The sequence below is a fragment of the Sciurus vulgaris genome (assembly GCF_902686455.1).
Source record: "Sciurus vulgaris genome assembly, chromosome: 2".
In the NCBI taxonomy this organism is placed as follows: Eukaryota; Metazoa; Chordata; class Mammalia; order Rodentia; family Sciuridae; genus Sciurus; species Sciurus vulgaris.
This window is the reverse complement of record NC_136462.1, coordinates 45,381,682-45,395,810: the sequence shown is the minus strand read 5'-3', so window position 1 is coordinate 45,395,810 and position 14,129 is coordinate 45,381,682. Positions and strand designations below refer to the sequence as shown.

The 14,129-nt window shown below is 37.0% G+C and overlaps 1 protein-coding gene across 9 annotated transcripts in view; it reads right to left on the bottom strand.

The window, feature by feature from the left end:
• The window catches only part of CCDC198 (coiled-coil domain containing 198), a 42,850-nt gene extending 29,786 nt beyond the window's left edge, over positions 1–13,064 (bottom strand). The window contains exons 1-2 of one of the 9 annotated variants that reach the window (XM_079128995.1): positions 12,555–13,064; positions 10,151–10,242 (exon numbers count right to left, since the gene is read on the bottom strand). In XM_079128995.1, coding sequence (XP_078985121.1) covers positions 10,151–10,242; positions 12,555–12,777 — 315 coding nt within the window. In that variant the 5' untranslated portion in view covers positions 12,778–13,064. Of the gene's footprint in view, positions 1–10,150; positions 10,243–12,554 lie in introns of those variants that run through there. The other 8 variants (XM_079128994.1, XM_079128998.1, XM_079128993.1 and 5 more) reach the window with 8 other exon arrangements.
• Between the last annotated feature and the right edge of the window lie 1,065 nt (positions 13,065–14,129).

The following is a 14,129-nucleotide window of genomic DNA, read 5'->3' as shown; positions in this document are numbered from 1 at the left end:
TTATATTTGGTTTAATAATTAAAAATACTTTTAGAATTTTTGGGGGGCAGAGATTAGGCTATTAATTAGCATGTCATAGGAACCCAGCATTTATTATTCTCTCAAAAACCCATTTGTGGTGGAAAATGTGCTGAGCCTCATTTGTGAAGATAATTATAGCTGATATCTTTGGGGTGTCTGCCAAGTTCCTAGTGATTTCCCTTTTTTCTGGGAGCTGATTCCAGAATCTAGAGGGTGACTCTTCCACCCACATTTCTACTGCATGAACATGTCCTCTGCTTATGCCTCTATTGGATCAGAGCTGGAATCACAAGCAAACTCGGCCAGTAATATCTTGTCTCCCAGGAATTTGAAATGAAAGACAAGAGGCTTAGGTCAATCTGTCCATTTAACTGGAGCTAAAAGATGCAAGCTCAGGGTAGCCATATTTCATCAAATGTACCTGAGGAGCAGAGAAAGCTGATCTTCAGACATTAAAACACGTGTACAGAGGAGAGCTTAGGGGAGAAACAATTCTGCCTTTCAGTTTCCAACAGGTGTCTCCCAGCTCTGAGGTTCCATGATACATTCCTAAACCATTAAAATTAACCACATCAGCTGCTCTGGGTAGTCAGTTGGACTCCTTATACAGGGATGCTCCAGGTCTGTAGTAGCAGGGAGTGCACTTTGAGTGTTTTCCCCCCAGCAGACATGATGTTCGTTCATTCTAACACAGACTTTTCTGTGGTGCACATTGTTAGTGAATGAAGATATACAATTAAATGAGATACAGTCTTTGCACTCACATAATCTTCCTCCCTCCCTCCCTCCCTCTGTCCATCTTCCTTCCTTCCTTCCTTGCCAGGGATTGAATCCAGAGGTGCTTAACCACTGAGCCACATCCCCAGCTTCTTTTACTTTTTAAATTTGATACAGGATCTTGCTAAGTTGCTTAGGACCTTGCTAAGTTGCTAAGGCTGCCTGTTATGGTTTTGATATGAGGGTGTCTCCCAAAGCTCATGTGTGAGCCAATGCAAGAGGTTTAGAGGAGAAATAATGGGGTTATGGGAGTTTTAATCCAATCAGTAAATCAACGCCCCCCCCCATGGGATTAACTGAGTGGTAACTGAAGGTAGGTGGGGTGTGGCTGGAGGAGGTGGGTCACTGGGGGCGTGGCTTTGGGGTATATGTTTTGTATCTGGTGAGTGGACTCTCTCTGCTTCCTGATCATCATGTGAGCCACTTGCCTCCACCACACTCTTCCACCATGATGTTCAACCTCACCTTGAGCCCAGAGGAATGTAGCCAGCTGTCTATGGACGGAGATCTCCAAAACCGTGAGCCCTCAAATAAGTTTTTCCTCTTCTACAATTGTTCTGGTCAGATCTTTTAGTCATAGCAGCAAAAAAATCCTGACTAAAACACTGGCTTTGAACTTATAATCTTCTTCCCTCAGCCTTCCAAGAGCTGGGATTATAGGTGTGCACCACTGAGCCCAGTAATTTTTCTTGACTTCATTTTTAAGGTGGTTGGTTAGTGTGGGGGGTGTTATATTAGATGCTGAAATATCAAAGTCCTCTTTTGAGCTTGATGGACTATTGGGAGAATAAAAACCTGACCTTGGCTTCTTTAGGTTTGATAGAAAATAGAAGTACTTTGTGAACTGTACAGTGCTACACAGATATTTTTCACTGGTTGTAGTAATGTCTTCTGAGTTAGTTGACTTAGAGTCTTCACAGAGACATCCATTAAACACACTCCACTGAAAGGAAGCATTCGGGCAGACGTGGCTGCCATCACCTGGAGGTCTTCTCTTGGGGCACAGCTGCCCCTGAGGCTGCTCTTTTCTCTGGTCGCTGCTGCCGCAGGCACCCATAGGTCTTTTCTCTGGGCATGGCTGCCATCTACACCGCTGCTCCTGATACTGCTGCTGCCGCAGACACAGCTACGCTAAGGCCGCTGCTGTGGCCTGGAGGTCGTCTGGAGGTCTTCTCTCTGGGTGCCGCTGCAGCTGCAGCCACAGTTGCTGCTGCTGACCCTCCACCTGCTGCCAATGACACTGACCCACTACAGCTGCTGCTGACTCGCTGCCTGCTGCCACAAACCCCCACCACTACCACTTCCACCACCACCCAGGGTCTGTTACCAAGGAGACTCCAGGTTTGGGTGCACGTGGCCACATCCATCTTGAGACTTCAGTCAGGACTTGGGGAGTTGGGGTACCAGAAGGTTTGCTGCCACCACCATATTGGGGCCAGGACCAGGAGGTTCAGTGTCAGGGTGCTTGTAGGTTTGGTTGCACCTGGGGTCTTCCTTCTGAGAGTGCTGGTGGCCGCCATCTAGTTAATGTTCTCAGGATTGCTTATCCCTGGTGGTCTCTCTCCAAATTCCAGCAGCACTGAGATCTTGGGACTCAATGTGGCTGAACTTGGGTGATCTGAAGACCAGATTGGTGGGATCATGATTGGGTTTGCCAGGGCTGGTCTGGGCCAGGCAGTCTTGTGGGAAGACAGACGGGCTGAGAAACTTTCAAATGCCTGCAGAGACAGTTGTTCAATTTCCATTGAGTTCTATTTTATTTTAATTTTTTTCTTCCCCAGTATCTCTCTCCACCATATTTCCAGCCAGGTATTTTTCATGCATCAGTTTGTTGAGGACGGTGATATGTGCCTGGTGTTTTGCAGTTCTGTTGTATATTCTTATATTTTTAATTTTTTTCTTTTTATATGTATTCTTCCTCTTGCTTTTCTGTTTTCTTGGATTCCCTTTTTACCTTTCTCCACCTGACAGTCAATCTCTGTTGGTTCCTCTTCAACTTTTCCTGTGGATTTTTACTTCTAACTTCTCTCTTTCTTCCTTGTGAACATCACATCTTACACTATTTCTGTTCTGTCTTTGTCCACCATTTGAAATTGTAAATCCTTTTGGCAAATTTTCTGTTTATATTGTGGACAGTGATTGAGTTCATCATTTCTGTTTACAGTGAGAAAGCAGTAGACGTCTTAGTGGGAGCTATTAGACTTAAGGCTCTGTATTGTTTACACTGGGTACTATTGATGTTGGTCTCCTTTTTAAAGGTGGGGTATTGGAAATCTTCAGCACAATATAGGTCTACATGGTAAAATCTGTACTTCCTTAGATCCACACAACTAGATGGGAAAATACATAAGCAACATGAAAAAACAAGGGGACAGGTGCCCCAAACAAACCAAGATGCTGCAGTAAGAGAATCCACTGATACAGTAAAACAAATGTCCGAGAAGGAGTTCAGAATGTACATAAACTGATCTGTGAAGTAAAGGATGGTGTAAAGAGTGAAATCAAAAGAAAATATAGGAAGCGAAAGATCACTTTAATAGTTAGCAATTCTGAAAGCAAAACAGAACAAAACAAAAAAAACCCCAGATATCCTTGAAATGAAAGAATCAATAAGCTGAATTATAAATTCAATGGAAAGCACCATCAACAGACAAGACCATTTGGAAGACAGAACCTCAGACAACGAAGACAAAATATTTGATATTGAAAGTAAAATCGACCATGCCGAGAAGATGGTAAGCATCCATGAACAGAACTTCCAAGCATTATGGGATAACATGAAAAGACCAAATTTAAGAGATATCAGGATAGATGAAGGAGCAGAGATACAAACCAACGGAATGCACAATATTTTCAATGACGTAATATCAGAAAATTTCCCAAATCTAAAGAATGAAATGGAAAAGCAAATACAAGAGGCTTTCAGGACCCCAAATGTACAAAATTACAGCAGACCCACACCAAGACACATTATAATAAGAATGACTAAAACATAGAATAAAGATAAAATCTTAAAGGCCGTGAGAGGAAAAAAAGCAAATTACATATAGGGGGAAAACAATTCAGATCTCAACTGATTTCTCAATCCAGACCTCAAAGCTAGGAGGTCATGGAACAACATATTTCAAGCTCTGAAAGAAAATGGATGCCAACCAAGAATTTTATATCCAGAAAAATTAATTCCATGATAAACAAAAGTTAAAAGAATTCACAATTAGAAAGCCTGCATTACGGAACATTCTCAACAAAATATTCCGTGAAGATGAAGTGAAAAAAAAAAAAAGTGAAAATCAGCAAAGAAAGGAACTACACTAAAGGAATAGTCAATCAAAGGAGACACTAAATCAAATTAAAAACCAGAAATAAACCAAAATAACCAGGAATACAAATCATATCTCAATAATAACCTTGAATGTTAATAGCCTAAACTCATCAATCAAAAGACATAGACTGGCAGATTGGGTTAAAAAACAGGACCCAACAATGTGCTGTCTTCAGGAGATTCACCTCATAGGCAAAGACATCAACAGACTGAAGGTGAACCAATAGGAAAAAACATATCACTCATATGAATTGTGTAAACAAGCAGGGGTTTCCATCCTCGTATCAGATAAAGTGGACGTCAAGCCAAAATTAATCAGAAGGGACACAGAAGGACATTTCATATTGCTTAAGGGAATTATACATTAGCAAGACAAAATGATTATAAATATTTATGCCCCAAACAATGGAGCATCTATGTACATCAAACAAACCCTTCTCAATTTCAAGAATCAAATAGACCACAACACAATAATACTGGGTGACTTTAACACACTTCTCTCAGATCTTCCAAACAAAAACTAAACAAAGAAAGTGTAGAACTAAATAATACAATCAATAATTTAGACTTAACCGACATATATATAGAATATTTCATCCATTATTGAGAAAATACACTTTTTTCTTGGCAGAACATGGATCCTTCTGTAAAATAGACCATATCTTATGCCACAAAGCAACACTTAGTAAATAAAAAAAATGGAGATAAACCGTGCATTCTATCAGATCATAATGCAATGAAAACTAGAAATCAATGATAAAATAAAAAATAGAAACTACTCTAACACATGGAGGCTAAATAATACACTATTGAATGATGAATGTATTGTAGAAGAAATCAAGGATGAAGAAATACTTAGAGGTAAATGAGAATACTGATACAACATACCAAAATCTCTGGGACACTATGAAGGCAGTAATAACAGGAAGTTCATTCATTGCATTGAGTTCATTTATTAAAAGAATATGGGGCTGGGGTTGTTGCCCAGTGGTAGAGCACTTGCCTAGCATGTATGAGGCACTGGGTTCAATCCTCAGCACCACATATAAATAAATTAAATAAAGGTATGTGTCCACCAACAAAAAAAAGTTAAAAAAAAAAAAAAGAATAAAAAGTCAACAAATGAATGACCTAACTTTACATCTCCAAGCTCTAGAAAAAGAAGAACAAATCAACACCAAAAACAGTAGAAGACAGGAAATAAATAAAATCAAAGCTGAAATGCTGAAATCAATGAAATTGAAACAAAAGAAAAAATTGAAAAAATTGACAAAACAAAAAGTTGGTTCTTTCAAAAAATCAATAAAATTGATCAACACCTAGCCACACTAACAAAGAAGAGAGAAAACCCAAATTACTAAAATATGTGATGAAAAAGAAAATGTCATAATGGACACAAATGAAATACAGAAGATAATTAGAAACCATTTTGAAAATTTATACTCCAATAAAATAGAAAATATTGAAGACAATGACAAATTTCTAGAGATATATGACCTCCCTAAACTAAATCAGGAGGTCATAAATGGTTTAAACAGAACAATTTCAAGTAATGAAATAGAAAATGTTATGAAAAGTCTAACAATTAAGAAAAATCCAGGACCAGACAGATTCTCAGCCACGTTCTACAAGATCTTTAAAGAAGAATTAACACCAATACTCCATGAAATAGAAAAGGAGGGAACCCTTCTAAAACTCATATTATGAGGTTAATATTACCAAAATCAGACAAAGACATATCGAGGGAAGAAAACTTCAGACCAATATCCCTGATGAACATAGATGCAAAAATTCTCAATAAAATGCTGGCAAATCACACACAAAAACATTAGATTGTGCATCATGATCAAGGGGGGTTCATCCCAGGGATGCAAGTTTGGTTCAACATATGGAAATCAATAAACATAGTTCATCATATCAATAGACTTTAAAACAAGAATCATATGATCATCTTAATAGATGCAGAAAAAGTATGTGACAAAAGACAGCACCCCTTCATGTTCAAAACACTAGAAAAACTAGGGATAGTAGTAACATACCTCAACATCATAAAAGCCATATATGCTAAACCCAAGCTCAACAAAATTCTAAATGGAGAAAAATTGAAAGCATTTCCTCGAAAAACTGGAACAAGACAAGGATGCCCTCTTTTGCCACTTTTATTCACCATTGTCCTTGAAACTCTAGCCAAAGCAATTAGAGAGAAGAAAGAAATTAAAGGTACACAAATAGGTAAAGAAGACTCAAACTATCACTATTTGCTAATGACATGACTCTAAGAAGATCAAAAAAATTCCACCAAAACGCCTCTAGAACTAATAAATGAATTCAATAAAGTAGGATATAAAATCAATACCCATAAATCAATAATGAATCCACTGAAAGAGAAATTAAGAAAACTACCCCATTCACAGTAGCCTCAAAAAAAAAAAAAAAAAAAAAAAAAAAAAAAAAAAAAAAAGAAACAAACAAAGGAAAGCAGTGTGGAGATTCCTTAGAAAACTTGGAATGGACCCTCCATTTGACCCAGCTATCCCACTCCTTGGCCTATACCCAAAGGACTTCAAATCAGCCTACTACAGAGATACAGCCACATCAATGTTCATAGCTGCTCAATTCACAATAGCCAGACTGTGGAACCAACCTAGATGCCCTTCAATTGATGAGTGGATAAAGAAACTGTGGTATATATATACAATGGAATATTACTCAGCCATAAAGAATGATAAAATTATGGCATTTGCAAGCAAATGAATGAAATTGGAGAATATCATGCTAAGTGAGATAAGCCAATCTCAAAAAGCCAAAGGACGAATGATATCTCTAATAAGTGCAGGATGACACATAATGGGGGGGAGGGAAGGGTTAGTGTTAGGGTTAGAGTTAGGGTTAGGGAGGGGGGCAAGTATGGAGGAAGGAAGTACTGTATAGAGGGAAAAGAGGGGTGGGAGGGGTGGGGGGAAGGGAAAAAATAACAATGAATCAAACAACATTGTTCTATGTAAATTTATGATTACACAAATGGTATGCCTTTACGCCATGTACAGAGAAACAACATGTATCCCATTTGTTTACAATTAAAAAAAATAAAAAATAAGAATTAAAAAAAAAAAAAAAACCTTGGGAATCAATCTAACAAAAGAGGTGAAAGAACTCTACAATGAAAACTACAGAACACTAAAGAAAGAAATTGAAGAAGACCTTAGAAGATGGAGAAACCTTCCATGCTCCTGGATAGGCAGAATTAATATTGTCAAAATGGCCATACTACCAAAAGTGTTCCACAAATTTAATGCAATTCCTATTAAAATCTCAATGACATTCTTCATAGAACTAGAAAAAGGAATCATGAAATTCATTTGGAAAAATAAGAGACCCAGAATAGCCAAAGCAATCCTTAGCAAGAAAAGTGAAGCAGGAGGCATCACAGTATCAGATCTAAAACTATACTACACAGATATAGTAATAAAAACAACATGGTACTGGCACCAAAATAGACACGTAGACCAATGGTACAGGATAGAAGACACAGAGACAAACCCACATAAATAGTTATCTCAAACTAGACAAAGGTGCCAAAAACATTCATTGGAGAAAAGATACTTATTCAAAAAATGGTGCTGGGGAAAATGGAAATTCATATGTACAAAATGAAATTAAACCTTAATCTCTTACCCCTGCAGCAAACTCAACTCAAAGTGGATCAAAGACTTAGGCACTAGAACAGAGACCCTGCACCTACTGGAAGAAATGTAGGTCCAAATCTTCACCATGTCGGCCTAGGACCTGACTTCCTTCACCCCTAAAGTGCAAGAAGTTAAATCAGAAATCAATAAGTTGGGTGGATTCAAACTAAAAAGCTTCTTTTCAGCAAAATAAACAATAATGTGAAGAAAGACCCTACATATTTGGGAGAAAATCTTTACCACATGCACCTCATATTAAGCATTAATCTCCAGGACATATAAAGAACTCACCAAAAAATCCCAAATAACCCAATCAATAAATGGGCTAAGGAACTGAACAGACACTTTACAGAAGAAGATATATAATTGATCAACAAATATATGAAAAAATGTTCAACATCTCTAGCAACTAGAGAAATGCAAATGAAAACTACTCTAACATTTCATCTCACTCCAGTCAGACTGGCAATTATCAAGTAACAATAAATGTCGGTGAGGATGTGGGGAAAAGGTACACTCATACATTGCTGGTGGGAATGCAAATTGATACAACCATTATGGAAAGCAGTATGGAGATTCCTTAGCAAACTCGGAAAGGAACCACCATTTGACCCAGTTATCCTACTCTTTATACTCACAGGACTTAAAATCAGCATACTACAGTGACACAGCCACATCAATGTTTATAGCAGCTCAACTCACAACAGCTAAACTATGAAACCAACCTAGGTGTCCTTCAACAGATGAACGGATAAAGAAAATGTGATATATATATATATATATATATATATGAGATGAAATATTATTCAGCTTTAAAGAAGAATGAAATTATGGCACTTGGTGGTAAATGGATGGATTTGGAGAATACCATACTAAGCGAAATAAGTCAAACCCAAAAATCCAAAGGCTGGATGTGTTCTCTAATATGCGAACGGTAATTTACAGTAGGGGTAGGGGCTACTAGGGGAGGATAGGGTTACTTTGTATTAGGTAGAGGGGAGTGAAAGGAGGGGAAGGGGTATGGCGGTAGGAAGGATAGTACAGTGAAACAGACATTATGAACCTCATGTACATCATATATGATTGTATGACCAATGTGATCCTATAATATGTACAATCAGAAAAATGAGAAATTATACTCCATTTATGTACACTTTATCAAAATACATAAATGCATTCTACTATCATGTAGAACTAATTATAACAAAAAATATTAAATAAAAATATAGTTGATTTAAAAAAAAGAAAGGAAGCATTTATTTGGTTTAGGAATAAAACAAGTTTTAAAGTTATTCAGTTTATCCACAGATATGCTCAAAAACTTTAAAATTAGTTATTCATTTATTGCACTTAGAATTTATTTTTCTTGAACTAAACAATATTTGTTGAGGTTTCTTACATTTTGGAATATTTTCTAATAACTTGGGAAAAGATGCTCTCTTGGAACCAAAGGATATAATCACTTCAAATGATAATTTCAAGCTTCTAGAGAAGATAAATAAACAGAAACCAACTGAAACAAATAATTCCCAAAATTGAGCTTCAGTACCCCTGGGGATGGCCCCCCATCTGGGTGAATTCTGTAGTAGGTAGGATTTGGCTGTAATCCTGTTTCTCACGTGTCAATGGTAGATCCTGCTCCCAAGAAAGACCCAAACCCCTCTTTTTAGCTGTTGTTCCTTTTCAAGGACCCACTCTGATCTTTTTCCCTTTCTCGGATGAAACTTTTTAGAGTTTTTAACCCTTTAAATTTGTAGCCCTCTAAAGGGAATCTATTAAACATTTATTACTGTGAATACATTTGATGCTTTTGTTTTGTGGTCTTGAGATTTAATGTTCCTAATTTCAACAACTAGTTAACTTCTGGGAAAATAAAAGGTTAAAGATAGAAGGTGTGGAGATCATTTGGACTGATGGTTTTGAATACAGGACTCTGAGACCTGGCTGGTGTTCAGTCTCTGTGTGTCCTTGGGCAAGTTACTTAGCTCTCTGACCACGTGTGTAAAATAAGGATAAGATTTCCTTTCTCACAGGGGGCTTAGTGGAGTACATGAAGAAGGTGGTAATTGAATAGTAGAGTTATTGTTTTTATTATTTATTATAATTAGTCATAGACACCCAATGAGTCAGTGCCCAGGTACTTGTTAGTGTACTTGCTCCTTTTGGAAGTGAAATCATTACAAAAGGAAATCCTAAGTAGCTCGGTCTTTGCAATTGGCAAAATTATCTTTAACAATATTCTCATTGATGTTAGTCAATGTCCCTATTCTATAATGACAGTTATAACGGGATGTTACTATTAAATTCAAGAAATTCTTTATGAAGCCCCTTAAATTCATCTTACTTGAAGTCTTCGAGGTGGATGCCTTTTAATAATACTTGTTTCTCCCTCTTCCAGTGGGATGTCAAAATACATGGCCCTGGATGCTTGAAGAACTGGGGGAGAAATGAGAATAAACCATTAAAACAATTTACCACTGAATCAGAGAGAAGATCATCAGTTATTACACTTGTTAACACCATTTTGTACATTTTCGGTTATATAGGTTTAACCAATAGATTGAATGTGGAGATGAAACACATGGAACAGGATTCCTACTCAATAAATGCAAATGATAAAATTTTAGTCTAATTTCTACTTTCCTCTTTCCTCCTCTGGTAGATATTTAGAGGAAGACCTGCAAAATTAATAATGCATTTACTACAAATGCAATTGAAACACAGAGTTTGGCCTGTGTAATAGAAAGTAATAGAAACTTACTGATTTGTTATAGTTCCATGGACTCTCCTCCCCAAAATATAAGAAATCAGAAAAAATATATTTATTTAACAAATGAAAATAACCTATCTTTTAACAGGAAATAGGTAATAGGTGATGGATTAGATGCAGAGAAAGGTGACCCAGAATTGGAAGATGAGCTTCCAAATAGGAGCATGCAATGCTTAGCATTGTAGGATCACAATTAAATAGTTTCCTCCAAACTAGGAAAATTCCAAGTTACTACTGTAATACAACATATCAACATTCTTTCCTGAGAAAATAAGCCAGGGATACAGAGTTAAGCCTCTGCTAGGAAACAGGGAGTCTCAGTAGGTCTGTTATGAATTTTATAATCCTGGGCTCTTGTACTGCTGCCAAGAACAAACAGCATGAGTAAAATCTTTGTCCAGTCCCTTGGCAATCTAGATGCATCTGATTCTAGATTGTTAAGTAGACTACCTTACACTTTCACTTCACATTTAAAATGGCAAATTCCAGGGGAATTATGCATCTCCATCCTTAAGACTTTGGCCACTTTAAGGACTTTGCTCCAACTTTTAGTAGCATGAAAACTATGTTCTTGTTTTCTTTCAATTAAGAGACCACATTGAGAGGACAGAAACAACAACAAAACATTGGATTTAAAAATGTAAATATTTTTGGCAAAATTTGTTCATAAGTATGACTACTTCTTCTTTTTATACTATGATTTGAAAAATATAACCCCATTATTTAGTTAGATTCTCCCAAAATGGCATATGCTATACCAGGCAGTTGTTTTCACCACTGATTACAGGTGAAGAAAACTGATGAAATGACTTGTCCAAGATTGTTTGATTGGGTATTTGGTGGAGCTGGGATTAGCCTGCAGCACGCTTGCCTTGTTATTTATAATTAATGTGATTTTGTGTTCTCAAAAAAATAAAAAATTCCAGGTGGGACTCTAAAGTACTAAAATCAGCTTTCACTATCCAGTTACCAATAATCTTAAAACTTTGGATAGAGTTTGGATTAAAAAAAAAAAGAATCCTCGGAGCAACAAAGAGGAAAATTCCCACTCATATATTAAAGAAGTTGGGGAACATATAAAATAAGCTGTATAGAACTACTTAAAGTTATCAGTTCTACAGGAAATATTCATGCATATCATTGTGAACAAGATCTGCTAGGTATCAAAAGAGAATATAGGCATTCTGACCAAGACATCCAGTAAGGGGAGCTTATTTGTGTTACAAATCCAGAATGAAAAGAAAAGAGAAAATTCCATACATATATACTTGTGTATACATTATAAGCATATATTTCTCTTCCCAAGGTTAGAATATCTGTTTCATTGTCTTCACAATCATCACAACACATTTTACATGTCTTACAAAATACCCCAGAATAATTTATAGCCACTTCAGTCCCAGAGCTTCCAATCAAATGAAAAAAAAAAAAAAAAAAAAAAAAAAATTCTTCACTCTGCTGATGACCATGAAGAGAAGGGGTGACTCATCCACTCACCTGTACTACAATAAATCAATTTTATTTGGGGTGGTTTCAAAAGTCACATTAGAGAGGATTCTCTCCTGAAGTGCTGCTTTCAAAACCACAAAGCCTGATGCATTAAACCGCACTAGAGATAATGATTTAAATTTAGAGTCTAACTGAAATATATGATTGTTACCATTTATTACATCAGTATCTATATAATTTTAATGGTCTGGCAAAGCTCAATACAAACATGGAAAGCACTATAAACTAAGCTGAAACAAAATGATTTTCCTTCTCATTTAGTATGTTGAAAATGCCTTTGTACACAGTTCACATACCCAATTATAAGGTCCCAGAATACCGTCAATTGACAAACGTTCAATCCCCACTGAAAGATACTGCCTTACACCTCAATAAAGTAGAGACTTTCTGAGATCACAGAGACAGGTCAATCTATGGACAGCCTTATTAGGTCCAGATACATAAATCTCATGCTGGGTTTTGCATTTACCTGTAGAATATCTTCCATACCCAGTTTCTCGCAGAGGTGGCAGCCAGCCTTCCAAAGCTTCATTCCGGTCCGGCAGTCTTGCCAACGAATATGAGCTCTTTTCTTCTGGGTTCTGATTAAATGCAAAATCCGTAGGACCAGCCGAGGGAGTCTCTGCGCCTTTGTTCTCTAGAGGGGCTACTTTGGTCACCCTAGAGTGAGCCTTAGAGTGACTCCGGCCCATTTCCCATGAAAGATATTCAAAGGAAAATCATGCTGGAGGTCGTTTGGGGGTCTTTAACGTGGCTTGTTTTAATTAAGACATTTCGGAATCCCAGCAGCTTGGGAGGCTGAGGGAAGAGGAAGGCGAGTTCAAAGCCAGCCTCAGCAACTTAGCAAGGCTCTAACCAACTCAGTGAGACCCTGTCTCTAAATAAAATACAAAAAAAGGGCTGGGGTTGTGGCTCAGTGGTTAAGTGTCCCTGAGTTCAATCCCTAGTAACCCTCCCCCCCCCAAAAAAAAAAAAAAAAAAAAGAAAGAAAGAAAGAAAAAGAAAAAGACATTTCAGAAGCCGTCTCAACTTTACAAAGTAATGGTTTCCCTCACAACATCTTTCTTGCTCTGTTTCACCACATACTAACCCCCTGGCCACTTCCGGGAAGGTTGGTCTCCATGGAGACTTCCCTTCAACTCCTGCGTTGCCATTCCAGACCCAAAGAATTCAGTTAAACATTGACTTGGTTATGTGGCTTTCTGAAAAACACAGCAGTAGGAATAGAAACTACTATTGATCATTAAACAAATGTCTGACACCAGTAAGGCCATGAACAGAGATGTAGAGCAGAGATTTAGAGAAGTCTTAAACTTGACCCTTTCATTGCAGTATCCTCATAGGAACTAATCATCAAGAACAGCTAAGTCATCTTTGGAAATAAGGGAATGCATGCTAATTATGGAGGGTTTTGCTGATCTTTAATTGGAATTGGAGAATATGTTTTGCAAATAGGAAAGCAGCAGCAGAGGGGCCAAAGCTTCACTTCATTTTTCTGTCAATGATTTGAGATTCCTTTGAAGGGAATACATTGAGAGAAGACAGGAAAACAATAGGATTCCCCACAAGACAAAAGAAAAAAAATCTTGAATAAATTATTCAAATAAAAGCCGTTTTCAAAGCCAGTCTATTTACTACATTTATTTTTTTAAATAGAAGAAAAGAATGGATGGCAAGTAGTGATTTATGCATGGTAGGACTACAGGTGTTTTTTATTTTATGTTTTATACTTAAAAACAAGACTCACTGTCAGGTTTTAATTGCTCATGACCACAGATTACATATGTTTCCATCATCTCCATAGAGAAATTTTAAAATATATATATTTTGTATTTTTGCAAAATCCATTTGCTAAGGGGACTAACATGGTGTTTGAAAAGTCTTGAGAGTCAACAGAAGGATTCGGCTCTCATTTTTCATTTTATTATTATTTAACTTGGAGAAATTATATTTGTGAAGAATAGGAGACTTCACTGAGGAAGCAGGTTAGTTGATGAAGAAATAATTATAGAAATGAAAGTGTGTTTCTGGGTTTGTTTCTCCT